Source organism: Tubulanus polymorphus, chromosome 5, assembly GCF_964204645.1.
Source record: "Tubulanus polymorphus chromosome 5, tnTubPoly1.2, whole genome shotgun sequence".
NCBI classification, from domain to species: Eukaryota; Metazoa; Nemertea; class Palaeonemertea; order Tubulaniformes; family Tubulanidae; genus Tubulanus; species Tubulanus polymorphus.
The window spans coordinates 5,088,106-5,104,890 of record NC_134029.1 but is presented as its reverse complement, the minus strand read 5'-3'; the positions used below and the strand labels follow the sequence as shown (position 1 = coordinate 5,104,890).

The window sequence follows — 16,785 nt, the reverse complement described above, 5'->3', positions numbered from 1 at the left end:
TTCGTCATCGATTTCTATTTTACTTGCCATTGACAGAAAATATGTGCCATTATTCCTTGTTGATTTTGGGGTGGGGGAAATATCTGAATGTTATCTGCGTTCGAATCAGTATCAAACGACAGATCAGATAAAGTATCCAGTATCAAACACCTTCAAAGAAACATTGATTATTGATTTTAAAATTCCGGGCTGGGCTTGTTTCGCTCTCCACCAAAATATTATGAATCCAAAACCGATTTCAGTGGAAGATGCGCAAATCAACAGACTCCTTTCGCAAAGTTTTCGTCGCAATTCTCTCGCATATGATAAACCCATTAAAAGTCTCAGCGGAGTGACATTTTAAACGGATTTTTATGAAAAACGTTTCCAACCCGACGATAAGAATAGAGCGCGTATTCCGCCGATTGGAACATCGATGCCCTGACGCACCACGGATAGAGTGTGTCATATATACATACCGCGATCGGTCGTTAGTATTGGTAATTTCGGTTGCACGTCGATATTCGCCATATATAAACGTGAAAATTACCTTCGGTTCAATCTATAAGTAGTTGATGCTTAAACTATCAATAATTTAACCCTAAATATTGACAGCCTCGATTTACTGAAACGTAAGTACACGACTGCGACGGCAGCGCTGTTGCGTGGATATGGTTGTGTATTGGATACGTAAAACTAGTCCCGATGCTGCACGCGAATTCAACAAACACGCAAAGGTCTTTGATTAATTAATTGAGCTCGGAGACGTCGCGAATATCCGGGTTTTCAACGTGAATTCACGATCGAACGCAGACAAAGCCTTTTGTTTTAATGTCTGTAAGTTTTGCGAAACGAGTTTACAACATGTTAAGGTGTAAATAGCTACGCATTGTCAATTTTTCCTCTGGATGACAAAATTAGTAGAAGAGTTTATTCCAAAATACTGCTTCTTCCCCTTGAAGTGTGAGTAAGTATTTGCTGCATCCAAAAAGGTTTCCTCTTAGTGCCATTTTTATATAAATTGTCTCCGGGCTGTAGAGTTTGTGTCGGACTCACAGATTTTTCGCGCGATGCAATTACGACTAAGTGAAGATAACAGATGATGTCAATGTAGTCTGTGTTAGCGCTGCTAAGATTGACAATTGTGCTAACGAGTCATGTATACCGTCGATGTCGGACATTGTTTAGTAGCGCATTTGCATTGTTATAGGTAAATTATACTGGGCACTGGACATCAGGTTCTCCTTCATTAACCAAGCACTGTCGGCGATACAGAAATGGCCATCCATTCATTACATTAATGATATCAATGCATTTCAATGATCATTTGTTTTTTCTTCTCGGTTGGTTTTCATCAGTATCAGTTATGCGCTGAGTGGACTAGCCGTTCTTCTTGCGGGGCTCGGTGTTAATGACGTCGACAAAAGGTGACTTATGTCCAGGCGGCGCAACGCATCAGCTGCGGTTATTGGTAGTCTTCTACGAATCTATTTTGCATTGCCGGTTTTTGGAAGGGGCTTGTATGGAATTCTCGAAATTCTAAACTTATGCTTTTTCATCATATCGTATATCCATTTTTCTTTGAATTTGATACAAGTTTCACTGACCTTTTACCAGAATTTACTTTCCAAACTAACTTTTAGATAAAGTCTTTGAGAGTTACCACAATAGATGATGGCGACCTACGCAGCGGTAACCGAGAGCGGTATTTGGAAACGCCTTTGTTCTCAAAGACAAGATATGATCATCTGCTGGTGATGATAAAAGATGTAATTGAATTTCAGCAGCATCGGATAATTTATAAAGAAAAATGGCCTTCAAGAGAAAAAGAAGTAGAAAATGCGTAGGAGTCGATTGATATTTAATTTGTCAATTTCTCAGAATATAATCACTGATCTCTTAGTGAATTGGTCGTAGCGCGACCATGGGATAAAAAATATTTGGGACTAGATGTCCATGGGTTAATCGAATGCTCGGTTGAAATTCTGCAATCCGGGCCAGCTTGAATGGGCTATACTTCAGGGTGGCACTGACCTGGAAAATCTAGAAAATTCTAGAATGTTGCTATTGTCCGCGTATTTCTTTATCAATACGTGATTCAATGAAAAATAAATAAATCTTAACATTTTAAACCGAGTAATTTCTTTGATTCACTCAGGAAATTTTGCGTAATCACAGGGAAAACTATTTGGGGATTTGTAAATGGGCGGAAAGTGGCCCCCTGTGTACTTGTAAAAGTGAAATAAACAAAAAAGCTATGACTGACATTTTCGAAAAAAGAAAAATGCCCGCAATTCTCAGAACTGCTATTGCAGAAGTATTTCGGTTGGCAATTCAGTGTATGCAGGTAGGGTGAAAACAGTGTAACTAGTAAACCCGATTTTATCTGGATAACGCTCGAGTGCTTGTCTTGTTTTTATCGCTTTACGTTGCGGTTTATCTGTGATGAATTGTGGGAAACATGCTCACCGTATTCTCAATTGTTATATTATATGTGTGTATCCACAATGCGAATATGTCTGGACTACGTCAATCGTAATCGAGGGGGTTCTTTGAAGAATTTCATCGCGGTTTGTTGTCGAGTTTTCCTATAAGATCCAATTCAGCCCTTGCTGTATACACATCTTGTTTGGGATCAGAAAAGAATATATCGGTGGGAACTGCGCGGTAGGGTACGTCCGTAGTTTCCTAATATCTCGTTCACATATTTCATTGTTTTCGTCCATATGTTTAAGGTGCTCTAATCTAGTTTTTTTTTGTTTATTCGATTGCGGAACTAATGCTAGAGAAATAATACTTTCATTTCGACGTGTAAAATATGTTTATGAACATCTTTCTTCCGTCATAGAGTCATTAGTAAGCCATCTATCTTTATGTGAACCTTTGGGACTCGAACCTGCAGCGGAATCCCGTGTCAGACCGAGACCGCCGTTACTGTACGTCCCCGAACGTCCGATACTTAATCATGATGTAAATTGAAATTAAATCTTAATAACAAAAGTTACTTTAATATGAGACGACAAATTGAATGACGTCGAATCTGATTTATCGGTATCTGGAGATAAAGGAATAATGGTCAAATTGTTCGATACCGATATATTAATGTAAAACAGCTTTCAAGATACACATGAAAAGATATTTGCGCGTTGAAACAGTAAAACTCTATACTCCAAGGGTTCCAACTGAGCCCTGACTCAAATGCGAGATTACATTCGAAATTTGCTGTGAGCGTTTCCGACGTAATTACTTAAACTTCTGATGTTCAAATTGTCATCTTGACAGCGTATTAAAGCACAAAGTTAGATCCAATTAATCCTTAAAACTGCATCAACCGTTCTGGTCTAAATAGACCCTCGGGGTAGAGCAGTGCTGGAAACTTTATCCTTGAAGGTCGTAAATTTAAGCGATATTTCAGTGGTTTATTGAAATTTATACGCGCGTAGGCAATGAACGAAATTGATAGCGTAGATTTCACTATGACTAACGAGTTCAGAGATTTCTTCGAACTCCCATCGCTACGATATACTTCACTAGAACCGTAAGCAAATTCTCTTTGTTTGTAGTTATGATGTTTTCGCAATGCACATGTTAGAATGAATTTTTAATGAAGTGTGATGCCGCCGCTTCGGAAAAATAAGAAGATACGTTGTTTTCGAGAGTGAAATCGTTGCCGATTGAAATTGCTCTCCTCGCATGATCTATGGGCGCTCATAATGATCACCGGGCCATAATTTCTGTACGAATTGACATGCAAATAGCAGGGGAATTTTATAAATTGGTTGCATTCATATTGAGTCGTTGATAATTAATGAGTGCATGACTTGTATTTGGCGGGCCCCGTATAGACTGTTTTCATCGTAAGAGAGAGAGAGAGAGTGAGCTCTGTAAAAACGATGCACCAGGCAACGAGACACGATTTTTCTGCACGCGTGGTGCAAATGGCATTGGACGACACGGCGCCGTGGTATTAGATGATCGAATCCTTCAATTTGTAAATTAGAAACGTTGAACCCGCTAACACACGTACACCTGGAAACTAGCGATGAAGCGCTGATAGCTCGCTCGCGGATTGTTGCAACAACGACGACGGCCCTATCCATTAGTTCCATCTGTAGGCTGGTTGATTTTTCGCCTGTTTATTTCAAACCTGACGAAAATCGATCGAAGCCGGTTTTTGATTCGTTATTCAGAAGCAAAATGACACGATGACTTGAGCGGAAAATCATGTACTCGCGTTACATGAGAAAATCTACTTGAATAACACTCGATTCGTATAAAGGCATTTTGACCGTCCAAATTTTTCAATCGATGGCGTTTTCTGTGTTGATTTTGGAAATACAAGGAATGACCATATGTGTCTAATGGGAAAGAATTAGATGTAGGATAGATGTTATCCATTAGTGTAAATGAAAAAATGCAAGAAAAATTGCACCGTCGCATATTTTAGGACGTGGGAATAGGGCAGTTGTTTTCAGAAAAACACAAATCTAAAAAGTCGGAGAAAAAAATCCAAGTCAAAAGAATCTATTTTTGCCTCGCTCGCACCAGCATTTTTAAAATTGTTGTACACGAACATGATGTTAAAAGTGGACGGAATTTACCTTGTTTTTTTTTCTGAAAATCTCATCGACGCTTGATAGCTCAAATCTTGTCATCTGGGATGGTTAAAGGGAGTGCAGGAGTAGGCTTGACTTAAACTTACTTCACTTAGATGTTTTTTTTCGTTCGTGTTTCACATGGTGTCTAAAGGTTTTTTTCTTCATATTTTCAGATGCTCCAAACGCCCAGCTTATTGACCCACGACAGTACCCCGGTAAATCCATCAATGTATGACAAGAGACAGATAGACAACCTCTCTGGTCACAGGGATCCATGGTCAAAACGTGAACATCAACCGTGGAAATCAAAACATAACGAACCGCAGGTAACACAGAAACACGGAATCAAATATTTTTGATCTCGGAATCATTGTTTTCTGAATCATGTTCATCGTTTTTCGTAAACGCATACGACGCTCGGAAACATGTTTCTGTCTCTTTGTTTCCATGTTTTCCTGTGCGTCGCGCGGTGGAAACGGGTTTATTTCAAAAACTAAACGTTCATATTTTCCACACACTCTTTCGATAATTCAAGTATAGATAAACTTCGTTAGCCGCAGGGCTGTTTAAAACAGGTCAATAAGAGAAACCCAGTGACGCATAATTTTGACTACGTATGTCAGTCACCTCAATGATCGTTAAAGCGACAAACTCTTACCATTGCTATACTTCATTCAGTGAACTCCACCATAAAATCTATAGTTTATAATATTATGATCAAATATTTTAACATTTTGTCTGCCGCTCTCGGGCGGCAATTAATCGATAATTTCGAAGTAAATGATGAAAAAGATTCGCGCAAAACGTATGCTCTGCAACGTATAACACTTTTGATGTTGTTCAAAATGTCTTTTTTCAAATCAATGATAAAATTGTCGTTCCGCAGGCGATTTCATTATATTAGTTTACTCAAAATGTCGGTTACTTAACGCTAAATGTTAACTTTGGGCAAACCTTACATAGGTTCAAATTGAAAATACAAAATGCCTACGGATAGTATCGATGTAGAATACAACAAAATAAAACTCTCGAGTATCTTTGAAACGTGGCAATGATTATACCGTGAAGAATGTGAAAATCTATTCATATTTGCGCATACATTGTTTGTTTTAGTGAATTTTAGTCGACTGAGCATCCGAATCAGTTTTGATTTTCTGATGCTTTGCCATTTGCTACGTTACTTAGTTCCTTTGAACATTTTGCCATCAGCATCTGAGCTTGCGCGAAGTATACTCGAGAATTCTTTTGCGCCGTTTTCAAGGGTGTCTTTCTTTGCTATCGAAGTGCGTATTATTATTTCTCTAGTATCGCGCGCCATACCTTCGGCCTATTCATCATTTTGTGCGTCTCATGAAGTAGCTCATTAGGGAATAAATAACGTACAGAATTCCGAAAGTAAATAGGGCTCGTAATGACCGCCTCTGCAAGTCACTCAGATACACCTTTAGACTGCTCCTTTGCTTAATCGAAGAGGCTGACGCAAGTTAATTGTCATTTCGTCATTACAAGCCATTTTGTCTGTAGGCCCCGCTAATCCATCTCTCTTTTGATGCGGCAACCAATATACCAACGCCATGCTATTACCGATGATGGCCCCGAATCGATCGGGGCTCGACGCTACACGTAGACCAATACATGGGCGTAACATTTGTACGATATTGACGGCTTTCGAGATCAAAGTTTATAGCGTTAATGAGAGGAGACTCGTTGATGATGCAAAGATGATCAGAAAGTCCAAGCTGGTATACAGGTCATTGTATATACGCACCTACTTAACCAGGGACGATGTCAATAGGAAAACATAAAACAGTTTTTGAAGTTGTTTACAAAATCTATTCCGTTATATTTCCACATCAAAAAATACTTTTTTTACGAATACAAAATGAAATCGGTTATTTATTTGAAAATTGATCACTTTATGTGGCACTTACCTTAACTCGCAAAATACACACGATTTCGTACAATTGGATGGTTGACTTGCGTGCGTGTTGTTTTCATTGGTTCTATCCCACTTCAATAGTTGATCGATTATCAAATTCGGTGAGACAAGCCGCGTTTTTCCCGATCATAGCAAAATAAGACGATGCGATGGAGTTCGATTATGGAAATCGTGGGAAAGGTTTTCAACTTTCGCCTTTGAATCTGAATAGAAACGTAAATCAATGCCTCCCATGTAGGATTTAAGTGTAACAACTGAACTACATTTGATTTTGATGTTAGTTTAAACGCAGCGCTGTACCGCGAGAAAGTGATGCAACAGAAATGGCGATTGTTATCGTTTTCAAGCATTGCTCTTGATAAATGTCGTTTGGAAAGCACTGGAGCTAAAAACAAAAATTCATTCCATGCCACTATTACATTTTGGTCTGTTCTGATTTATAGTGCTTGATGCTCTCTGCAGATGAAAGGTCTAGCTGACTTGATGAAGAAACATCCGAATGATACGGACAGTGAATCATCGACCGTGCCAAGTGTAACAACAACTGACAGCGGCCGCGGTGGTAGCGACAGCGATTATTGCGGACACAACTACGTTCCGGTACCTAACCATCCACAATCTTTGCAATTAAAAGGTAAATTCCTTCAATATTCCGTCGATTCTAAGCGCGATAATAATTTTCTCGAAATCATATCACTGAGTTTATAAATTTACTGAGGTTCATGATAGTGTTTCACCGATGATTTCCGTCAAACGTAAGCGGCTAACGGACGTCCGTGTATATCCCCAATACCGCACATCCTCAATGCGCTACGTATGAATCTAAACCTACGTGCAGGAGCTCAAGAATTTGGTTAGCGTTAAGCCAGTAAAAGCCTTGGGCCCAGTTCCACAGTTGTGAGCTAGGGTTAACTCCGAATCAAAATTAGTTCATCGTTTCCAGGCGTTTCCCTGTGTTGTGTGGGTTTACGAGAAACATGGTTTCGGGAAACAATATTTCGGAAACATGTTTGATTCTGCGTTCCTGTGTTTCCCTGTGTCGTGTGCATTGGGCTTATGGAACTGGGTCCTGATTGGCCGCGTAGTAGTGAGGCTGATATCTGTTGAGTGTTATGTAATCTCCAGATATTTACGTTTCGTATTTCGGTTTGATGCGTGCATGATAGAGAATATTCATTCGCGGGCGCCTTTAGTCAGGGAGGTAACCACAAATACCGGTACTTATGCAATAATTGAAAAAACACGACATAAAACAACATAGGCAATGGTGCTCTCTGTTTGTGTTAAAAAATGTTTAAAAAATCCTGGAATTTTGTTGTGAAAATGTGAAAATTCCATAGATCACCATTGGGACCACGTTTGTAAAACTTAGGTTACCCTTAGGTGTCTCCACAACACAGATCATTTTATGTAAGATGGAGGGCTTGTTTGCTGACTATTTCTACATAATGTTGTATAAGACACCTACAGGCAACCCGAAATTTTACAACTAGAACAAGTGAGCTCCGTTTTCAAATTGTTCATCTCGTTATCATCCGTGTTTTTTTCCTATTTGCAGAGTCGAATCACGTGATACATCCAAACTTTCATACGCGCGCTCCGCCCAGATACCCGCGCAAAATCGTCAACGCGCGCCGATCACCTCTAACAACGGTGCCGTCGAGTTTCCAGGAAAAATCCATCAACAACGAACGACTGAACAACTCGTCGTTAAACTCCTTTCGGCCATGGGCGGATACAAGTCCGGATAAAAACGTCAAATACGAACACTCGCCGTCGCCGTCACTGCGTCGGTGCGCCAGAGACTCCCGCTCGAACAGCGATTCCCCACCTGTATCGAAGAAAGACTCTGAATCTATAGATCCAGAAAAACTGTGCGTCGAGATTGAAAATCTGTTTTTCCATGACGTCAATTATACCGACGACAGAGTTTGATACACATATTTCGAGGCAGGGGAGGTCTGCACGGTCTAAAGCAACATTCGCGATGATTCCATCAAGTCAACTAGATGCAAACATTTCTGTGATTTTCATTATTTTTTTACGCATATGCGATGCGTACGAAATATATATATATAGGCTATATATACGTATAATGATGATGATTTTTCTGTGCTGTGAACCGTCCAATGTCTCCAACAGCGGAGGACAATCACACAATACAGTTCACCATAATATATATTCTATTGTTTATTTTTCGGTTATAACGTTTTTGCGACCGATTCGAACAGTTTCGGAAAATACAACTAATCTTGCAGCTGCGACTCGTGTTTTAGCGACAGATGACGACGACGCTCCCGAACATAAAAATACCATTAGGAAATTCGATAACGTCGCAGTTCATGAATGTCATTTACTTTTATAACCCTTGTTGCCATCTATCAGATCTATGATAATACTGGTAAACAAATTATAGGCGCTTCATAATGAATATGATAGATAGGCAAGGCGCTTTACTAAAGAAACTTACTTTCTGAATTATTTCATCGAGCCAAGCAAACGATTCGTTGTTTTGATTATTCATCATTTATGTTAATAATCCATCGATTTTTGTTCGCTTAAATCTCAATGAATTCTAAGAGGTTAAATTCGTTGTATGATTTATGTTATAGGTACTTTTCTATCGACCAATAATGACCGATGATCTTCGTTATGTCTTAACCAATCACGTGGCCAAAAAGGTTGTCTGTTCAAAAGATTATGTACATATATATTGTGTAAAAAACCGATGACGTCAGATTATAACTGATTAACTTGTAAATAGATATTGATTACTGGATGATTTAGTGCAAATAATGATTAACAATTGAGATTTACATATCAGAACAGTCATTTTGTATCATATATCGTATGCTCTCGCGCGCTCTCTCTTTCTTTCGTGTCGAGTTTTCTGGATATAAATAGATTTCATAGTACATATATATGTGTTTTGATAAACTGTAGAACAGATATGTAAATGTATAAAATATGTACGTACTATGAAATTTGGTTATGTAACTGCGCTAAACCGCCAACTCTAGTTATGCGGTTTGTTTGGTGCCAAATTCACAATGCAAATGTGGTTGATAGTGGTTAGGATCCACAAATCTATCCTACCAATTACGATAAGGGACCACCAAGTGATCAAACGTAAAAAATAGGAAGTTCTGCAGTGCAAAGTTAACCCGGTATGGTCAGTAATCCCCGTTGATAATCTCTGAACTGAATTTCAAGGATTATTTTAATCTGTTAACTGTAAATATGAATGTAGACGAATAATAACTATGTGAATCACCATCAACGTACATTTTAATAATCATATTGTATATGTAAACAGTTTCATCTATATACATGGTGCTCAACTTTCCTACACTTGTCATTTCATCAGTCATGCATCATGATCATCACACCGAGTTATTATTAAAAACCCCAAAGTAGTATACGGTTTTTCTTTCGTTGCGTTACTTCAATCTGTGTGGAGTTCGTGGGAAATTATTTTGTGGCTTTTTGAGAGACGGGTGTTGTGTTACTTGTGTCTAATGTGAATGAAACACGGACGGTGCAAACTTGAAGTCAGCACGTTCTAGCAAAGAGTATTTTTGTCTAAACATTGTTTATTAATGCATATTTACTACAGAATATCGTCAATGATTTTAGTCTCGTCGTGTATTGTGAAGGAATATGCTCTTTGTGCTCAAGCTTATCGCATCAGTGTTAGTCGCAGAGCAATATTTCACCCGAAGTCTGGAGTAATGTATTTGGAAAAATGTTACTCCAGGCATGGATGTAAAACGATGTCCATGTCGCGGTTGGAATGCTGCGAAAGGGATGTATATATACTAGCTTAGCTCGGGACTCGGTACCGCAGCGGGTATTTTAACTCAATCTAGAACTGTGGAACTCTTTTAAAAAGATGATATCTTCGTTTGATCTTGGAGTAATCATTTGTCAAATGATTACTCCAAAGTTTGATAATACATTTAGAAGTGCCGATCTAGTGTTCTGCTTGTAAAATACAGCGTTACAGTGTTGCCTCGAATCAGGCCCCTCCTGTTTTCATCCATATCGTTAAATCCCAGATTTCGTGGGTTTTATTGGGATTGTAGGAACCCTGGCAAATGTAAATTACTGGCATTTAAAGAGCTTTCTAGAAGGCTATATGGTTTTGTAATTACAAATCAGATTTCAATCGTATATATCTATTCATTTCTGTCTGTGGGGGAGCTCTCGAGTGAAATAACATAAAATGGAAGACATTTTCTGACGAATACAAAAATTCGTTGTATATTGTATAGAGCATATATCAATATTATTATCATGTAAATGAAACTGCTTCTGTACAATGGTGCATTTGTATTTATGATTGTCATATCACGAAGCTTCAAGTCTGGAATAAAATTTTAAATTCATAAACCTGAAACAGTTGTCGTTTTTTAGTTATCTATGTGTGGCACGTTCATATCGCCCCATGCCGATATATGCGTGTCGGGAGATTTTCGAAATCAATGAAAAACGTTTGGAAAAACTGTAATCCATTCTAGGTAAAGATCCTAGTGATTACGTCCAGTCAGTACTGTAATAACGAAGAGAACATTCGTAGAGGAGCCTTGTTGACCTGGTGTTCAATCAGTAAAACGTATTAACAGATACGTAGTACTTCATAGGTTTAAACTAGTTTTAAAAATCCATAGAAGAACAAACGACTTCATTTTTAGCCCACTTGGGACTTTAGTCCCAGCGGGCTATTGCGTTCATTTTTCGTCCGTCGTCCGTTCGTCCGTCCGTCCGTCCGTAGATGGAATCCAGTTATTTTGGGAAGTTTTGAAGACGCTTCAAGGTAATGTCTTGATATTTGGGTTACACATGTATCTACCCTAGACACATCTTCAGCCCAAAAACTGGCCCTGTCAGATTCAAGATGGCCGACTGGCAGCCATTGTTGTTCGCCAAAATCAACACTTTTTACACATTTTTGAACTTTTTGAGGGAAATTTTGAAGACGCTTTGATCAATTACCTTGATCTTTCGGATATATGTGAATTCCCCCAGCGCCCATCAGCATAACAAAAATTGGGTCGATCGGACTCAAGATGGCCGTCCTATGACCTTTTTAGTGCCCAAAAATGTTAATTTTGGCCCAAATTCTGAGTCCTGTAGCTTCCTACTGGTTTATCATTTCTCATTGCAATTTGTGATGGGTATTCTTTGGAAAGGGATGTTTTATACCTGAGACAGGTATTTTTCATCAGCCAATTATGACGCAATTGGCGGCCATCTTGGTGTCAGCAGTACTCGTTCGTAAGTGGGAAAAAGTTTTTCCACATTACATTGATACCTAAGCGTATTTTGTTACCACAATCATTAAGAAAGTTGTAGCTCATAACGTGTTCTATGATTGTGGTGAGTTTCAAGGTCATTGGTTTTTGTATATGGCCACCAGGGGGCGTTGAATAATGCAATATCTTAGTATTTCTATATTATATTCGTATCAATGCATATTTTGTAACCACAATCAATTGCAAAGTTGTAGCTCATGACATCATCTATGATTGTGGCAAGTTTTAAGGCCATTAGTTATTCTATATGGTCACCAGGGGGCGTTGAATAGTAGAATAACTTAGTATTTCCTTATTATATTGGTACCTAGGCATATTTTGTTACCATGATCAATTACAAAGTTATAGATCGTGACATGTTCTATGATTGTGGTGAGTTTCAAGGTCATTGGGTTTTGAATATGGTCACCAGGGGGCGTTGAATAGTAGAATAACTTAGTATTTCCATATTAAAGTGGTAACGAGGCATATTTTATCACAATCAATTACAAAATCGTAGCTGCTGACATGTTCTATGATTGTGGTGAGTTTCAAGGTCATTGGATTCTGTATATGGTCACCAGGGGGCGTTGAATATTGAAATTGTTAGATTGTTGAGCATTTGGAACCACTTCCCAAGTGGGCATGGTGTCCCTGGACCCCTAGTTCATATACAAATCATGTTGAATAAGTCGAACGTTTTCGGGTTTACATATACCCCTTCTCAAGACAACTCACAAATGATGCAAAACTACAGTACGTTAAGATATAAGATTACAGAAACAGGTCTGTAATCTTCGAAAACGTTGCGCTTATTCAACATGATTTATGCATGAAAAATGAAACTGTTTGTTCTATGGATTTTTAATCATTTGAACTCTCAACCGGGGATTTAAACTAGTTTATTTAAAATACGAGCTTTAGCTATTGATACATAGTAGCCTCATCGGGTAAATGAGCGACTAAACTCATGGGTGAACTCATTTACCTTACAAAGCTACTATGCATTAGTAGGGCGACTGCTCGTATCTCAAATAAACAGTCTACCTATCAAGTACTATCTGTCTGACAACGAAGTACTGTTACAAAGGTTATCGACAATTCCAAGTCGTATCGCATGTTATTGACTACGACATTAACATCCCATTGCGTAATAGTCAATAGTGACTGCGACAAAACGTACGATGCCAGTCGTTCGGGACATATGGCCCCGTACACAAGGGTAAATTATGATGTTTAATCCGTATTTCTCATCCATAGGGTTAATTTCAGTGGTTCCAAATGATCTAAAAGTTCCATCCGAACAATTGCGATAATCTGTCAGATGAATATCCATCTACAGTTAACTCCATATTAACGGTACTCGGTATCATTAGTACTGCCTTGATTTCGGTTTTCCACAGTTCACTTAATACCAAAATACCGAATGAGTACTAAAATGATTAAAATACCACATAAAACCTCAAGTAACGATCAAACTCAACAACAAATTAGAGATTTGTACGTATAAAACTTGTTCTTTTATGATCAAATAATTTACAGCAAACAATCGCGGCTACAGCCTTTATGGTTTCAGATCTTACAGCACTGGTTGAAGTCACGATCAGCTCAATTAGAAATTAACACAGATTACTAAGCCGCAAAATGTCCGAATGATTGCGATCATGATCATGATCTGGCTTGTTGTTTCGCCATCACTAATTCTCTAAGATTGTCCTCACTTTCTTTCATATTTCGCTCCAAATAAACTTTCTGCGACTGCAATTGAGAAAGAAACCTATTTTAGAAACAAGAAACATCGGAAAAGCAAAAACTCAAAACAAAAATGACCACATCCGCGCCATGAGATAAACTCGAAATCATCCAATAAGATGAAAGAAACTCGAAATTCATCAACATGTACATGCATCTAAATGTTTTTGCTCTCGTTGTTTATAGGAAGATGTCTTACATGTGATACTAACTGCGGCTCCGGTGAAATAGGATTTGAGGCGTTTAACCATTACCGTAATTAAGTATTTCATTGGTTATTAACTCTCTGGAAATGCACCCTCTCCCCATCCAGGAAGAAAGACACTCTAAATATTTGGATGGATATATGAAAGCTGTGGGAAGTGTAGTGTGATCTGTGTGCATTTGTGGCCAGCACACAGATCACATTGTTCAATGGGGTTTGGTCCAGGACTCGCGAGATTTTCAACAACTCGGAAGTAACGTGTAATAAATGATGACTTGAATTGCATGACTACCTACCACCCCTCATTATTGTTGGAAAACTAAACGTTCGGCACTGACTAAAAATTAGTAATAACATTTTAGAAATGGCCAGAATTTTAACTTAGGTTCTATCTCATATTTATTTTACAAATTACGCAACTACGCACATTTCAGTGTTTTTAGCAGCTGTACACTCAATCGGCACCGTTCGTGACTAGCTTCACTGCGGAATTATCATTAATTAACATCGCCATATCACATCATCAACTTATATTGTGCCTTAAAACCCTAACAGCCGAAATAATTGAAATGCACACACGATTTCTATCATAGAAAATTGAGAGAGTGGCCATGTTTGTGTTTGCTGCTTCGCGTAAATCCCGCGCCGTGGCGCAACCGCGCGGAGTGGGGCCGATACGGTCAGACCTATATCTGAACAAACCTCTATCGTCTTGATTTTCTCTTCAGATACCTTCACCTTCTTCTCGAGATGGCTTTTTACTACGGGCATCGGTTGCAAGATAAACCTATCAAAGAAAATAATCAATTTTTTTTTAATTTACACGAAACGACATTTGAATATCGATGAAAACTTTGAATAAAATTTACTGCAGTAACACCTCGACATCCAAATATCACCCATAATATAATAAAAGAGACACATTCTCACGGTCCGATCTAAGGAATAAGAACCACTTGCCCGGGGGCAAGCATATCTGAAATTTTACTTGCCCCTTTAGAAAGCTACTTGCCCTACACAAGCAGTCCAACTGTTGTATCGATTGGCAAAAAGCTTTGAGACATAAAATTACACTAGCCCGGAGGACAAGTGATAATGATTACCTCCTTGCCCTTATGATAATATACTTGTCACGGGCAGGCGAACAAGTGCATAGATCGGACCCTGCATTCTATATCTAGTATGTCAATGATTATATTTCGCCATATAATCGGTTTGCGTCCACATATAACTCTGTTCTATGTTCTATGCACCAAGGTCTTCATCACCTAGCTCAATATGATATTCAATAGTTATCATTGCTTCAATTCTATATGGTGACTACTTAAACGGTTTCAAAAAATTTTAAAGGCTCAGATTTATCAGAAAACGTTTTAACGTGTTCCCTGCCAGCTAAATAAAACATTGCCGCCCCCAATTGCCAATACAAATACACTCGTAGGTTTGCACTGGAGCTGTTATATAGCCAATATTTGGACCAATGAACATTGAGAATGAAGACGAATAAGTTCACATCGCCAGCCAATAAGGTACTTTGTCATTCCTGTGTGCCAGACTGCAAATATCTAACGGTGAATAGGAAGAATCAGCTATGGATATATCTGTAGTGACACTGGCGTATATTCGTATATTCGTAAACCGGCAGCAAACTAGTTAACGTTTATCAACGAACAGGATTTATTCTGCCCCTGTTTTCAGCTTACATTCTTCCAACGCCTTCGTAGGTTTTCGTGTCGTCGGAAAGTTTTGAGAGTTCCTGTTCGACGAGGGCTTTGTGCGTGATCTGACGTTTCAATGTTTCTATCTGCATGTCGGACACTTTCAACTGCTGAGTCGTAGTTATCATTTTCTGTTGCAGTTCCTGGAACGCCTATGAAAAATAGCAAGAAAATTCAAATTATAGTCTACTACAATAATGGGACTTCGTTACAACAAACGTTGGAGCACCAGAAAATTGTTTAAATTTAACCGATTGGTTCAAATAGGCCTATTCAGTACACCTATATTGATGGATGGTTTGGTATCTGGTACCAAGGTGTAGGGTCATGATGGTTATCGCTGTTCCACAAACGGTATATACCAACCAGAGAGTAGAGTCTTCCTCGTTTAGGCTGAGCTTGTCCGCCTCAGAAATCTTAGGCAATGTATAAGACGAAGGAAGGGTTTGTTGGCGTGTGAATTTTTCTTCGCTGGGCAGCAATCAAACCCCTGGTAGGAGAGTAGTTTAGTATCTTGTTGTTGTATGGGAACCCATACATCGTCTGGTATTCAGACTAGGTTTAGGGTTATAGTAAGAAGGTTAGGTACACAGCCATTAAGGCCACGTAAACTGCAGTGACTCCGTATGATAAATAAAGTGAAAATTGTATTGAATTGAAGACTACCAGGCTATGATTCAGTTTCTCTCGCCCTCAAACTAAAATGCTGACAAGAATAACGAATCTTATATTATAAATTCCGATTGACATTATGCTATTTATAAAACCTGATTTCAACTACTAAGGACGACTGAGAGGTCGGGAATTACGATAAAACTTACTCTTTTCAGCTCCTCGTCAACCTTAGCAGCCATTTTGGATTGTTGCAATTCGATGCAGTACAACGGCATAGCTGATTTCAGGGTCGAATCCCAAATACTTTAGAGTTGGCCAAAACATGGTAGAAACCACAATCGACCTCAATTGTGGAATCGCGTTTAGGAAAAAGGAAAAAGTATTTTAACAGTGAAAAAATTACAATTTGCGCAATAGTAATATCATCGCTGAGAATATAACCAAGTTTCTGGAAAATGTCTCGTTGTCGTTTCTTTTGAAGGCGCACATCGTTAAATTAATTCAGCTGGCGTAAGACGAAATATTTTTGTCACAGACTATATATAGCAGCGTGATTCGAATCATTACGACAGATGCCATTTGAATAGATGGTATGAATTATCGGACAGTGCAATCTAGTTTTCGAACATATCCCCAATAATCAATCCAGCGCACCACGACGGCTGTAGCAGAACAAATTAATTCT

General features: G+C 38.7%; 2 protein-coding genes across 2 annotated transcripts in view; one reads left to right on the top strand and one right to left on the bottom strand.

The window, feature by feature from the left end:
• Positions 1–8,451, top strand: part of LOC141905451 (protocadherin gamma-A5-like) — a 35,609-nt gene extending 27,158 nt beyond the window's left edge. Inside the window, exons 2-4 of the mRNA XM_074794316.1 lie at positions 4,751–4,903; positions 6,979–7,150; positions 8,075–8,451. Coding sequence (XP_074650417.1) covers positions 4,751–4,903; positions 6,979–7,150; positions 8,075–8,451 — 702 coding nt within the window. The remainder of the gene's footprint in view (positions 1–4,750; positions 4,904–6,978; positions 7,151–8,074) is intronic.
• Positions 8,452–13,307: 4,856 nt separating this feature from the next.
• Positions 13,308–16,356, bottom strand: LOC141905703 (prefoldin subunit 1-like). Its single transcript, XM_074794678.1, has 4 exons — positions 16,307–16,356; positions 15,471–15,637; positions 14,470–14,554; positions 13,308–13,568 (listed from the first exon to the last, which is right to left on the bottom strand). Exons 1-4 carry the CDS (start codon positions 16,337–16,339, stop codon positions 13,479–13,481), a joined length of 375 nt encoding a protein of 124 aa, XP_074650779.1. The 5' UTR covers positions 16,340–16,356; the 3' UTR covers positions 13,308–13,478.
• Between the last annotated feature and the right edge of the window lie 429 nt (positions 16,357–16,785).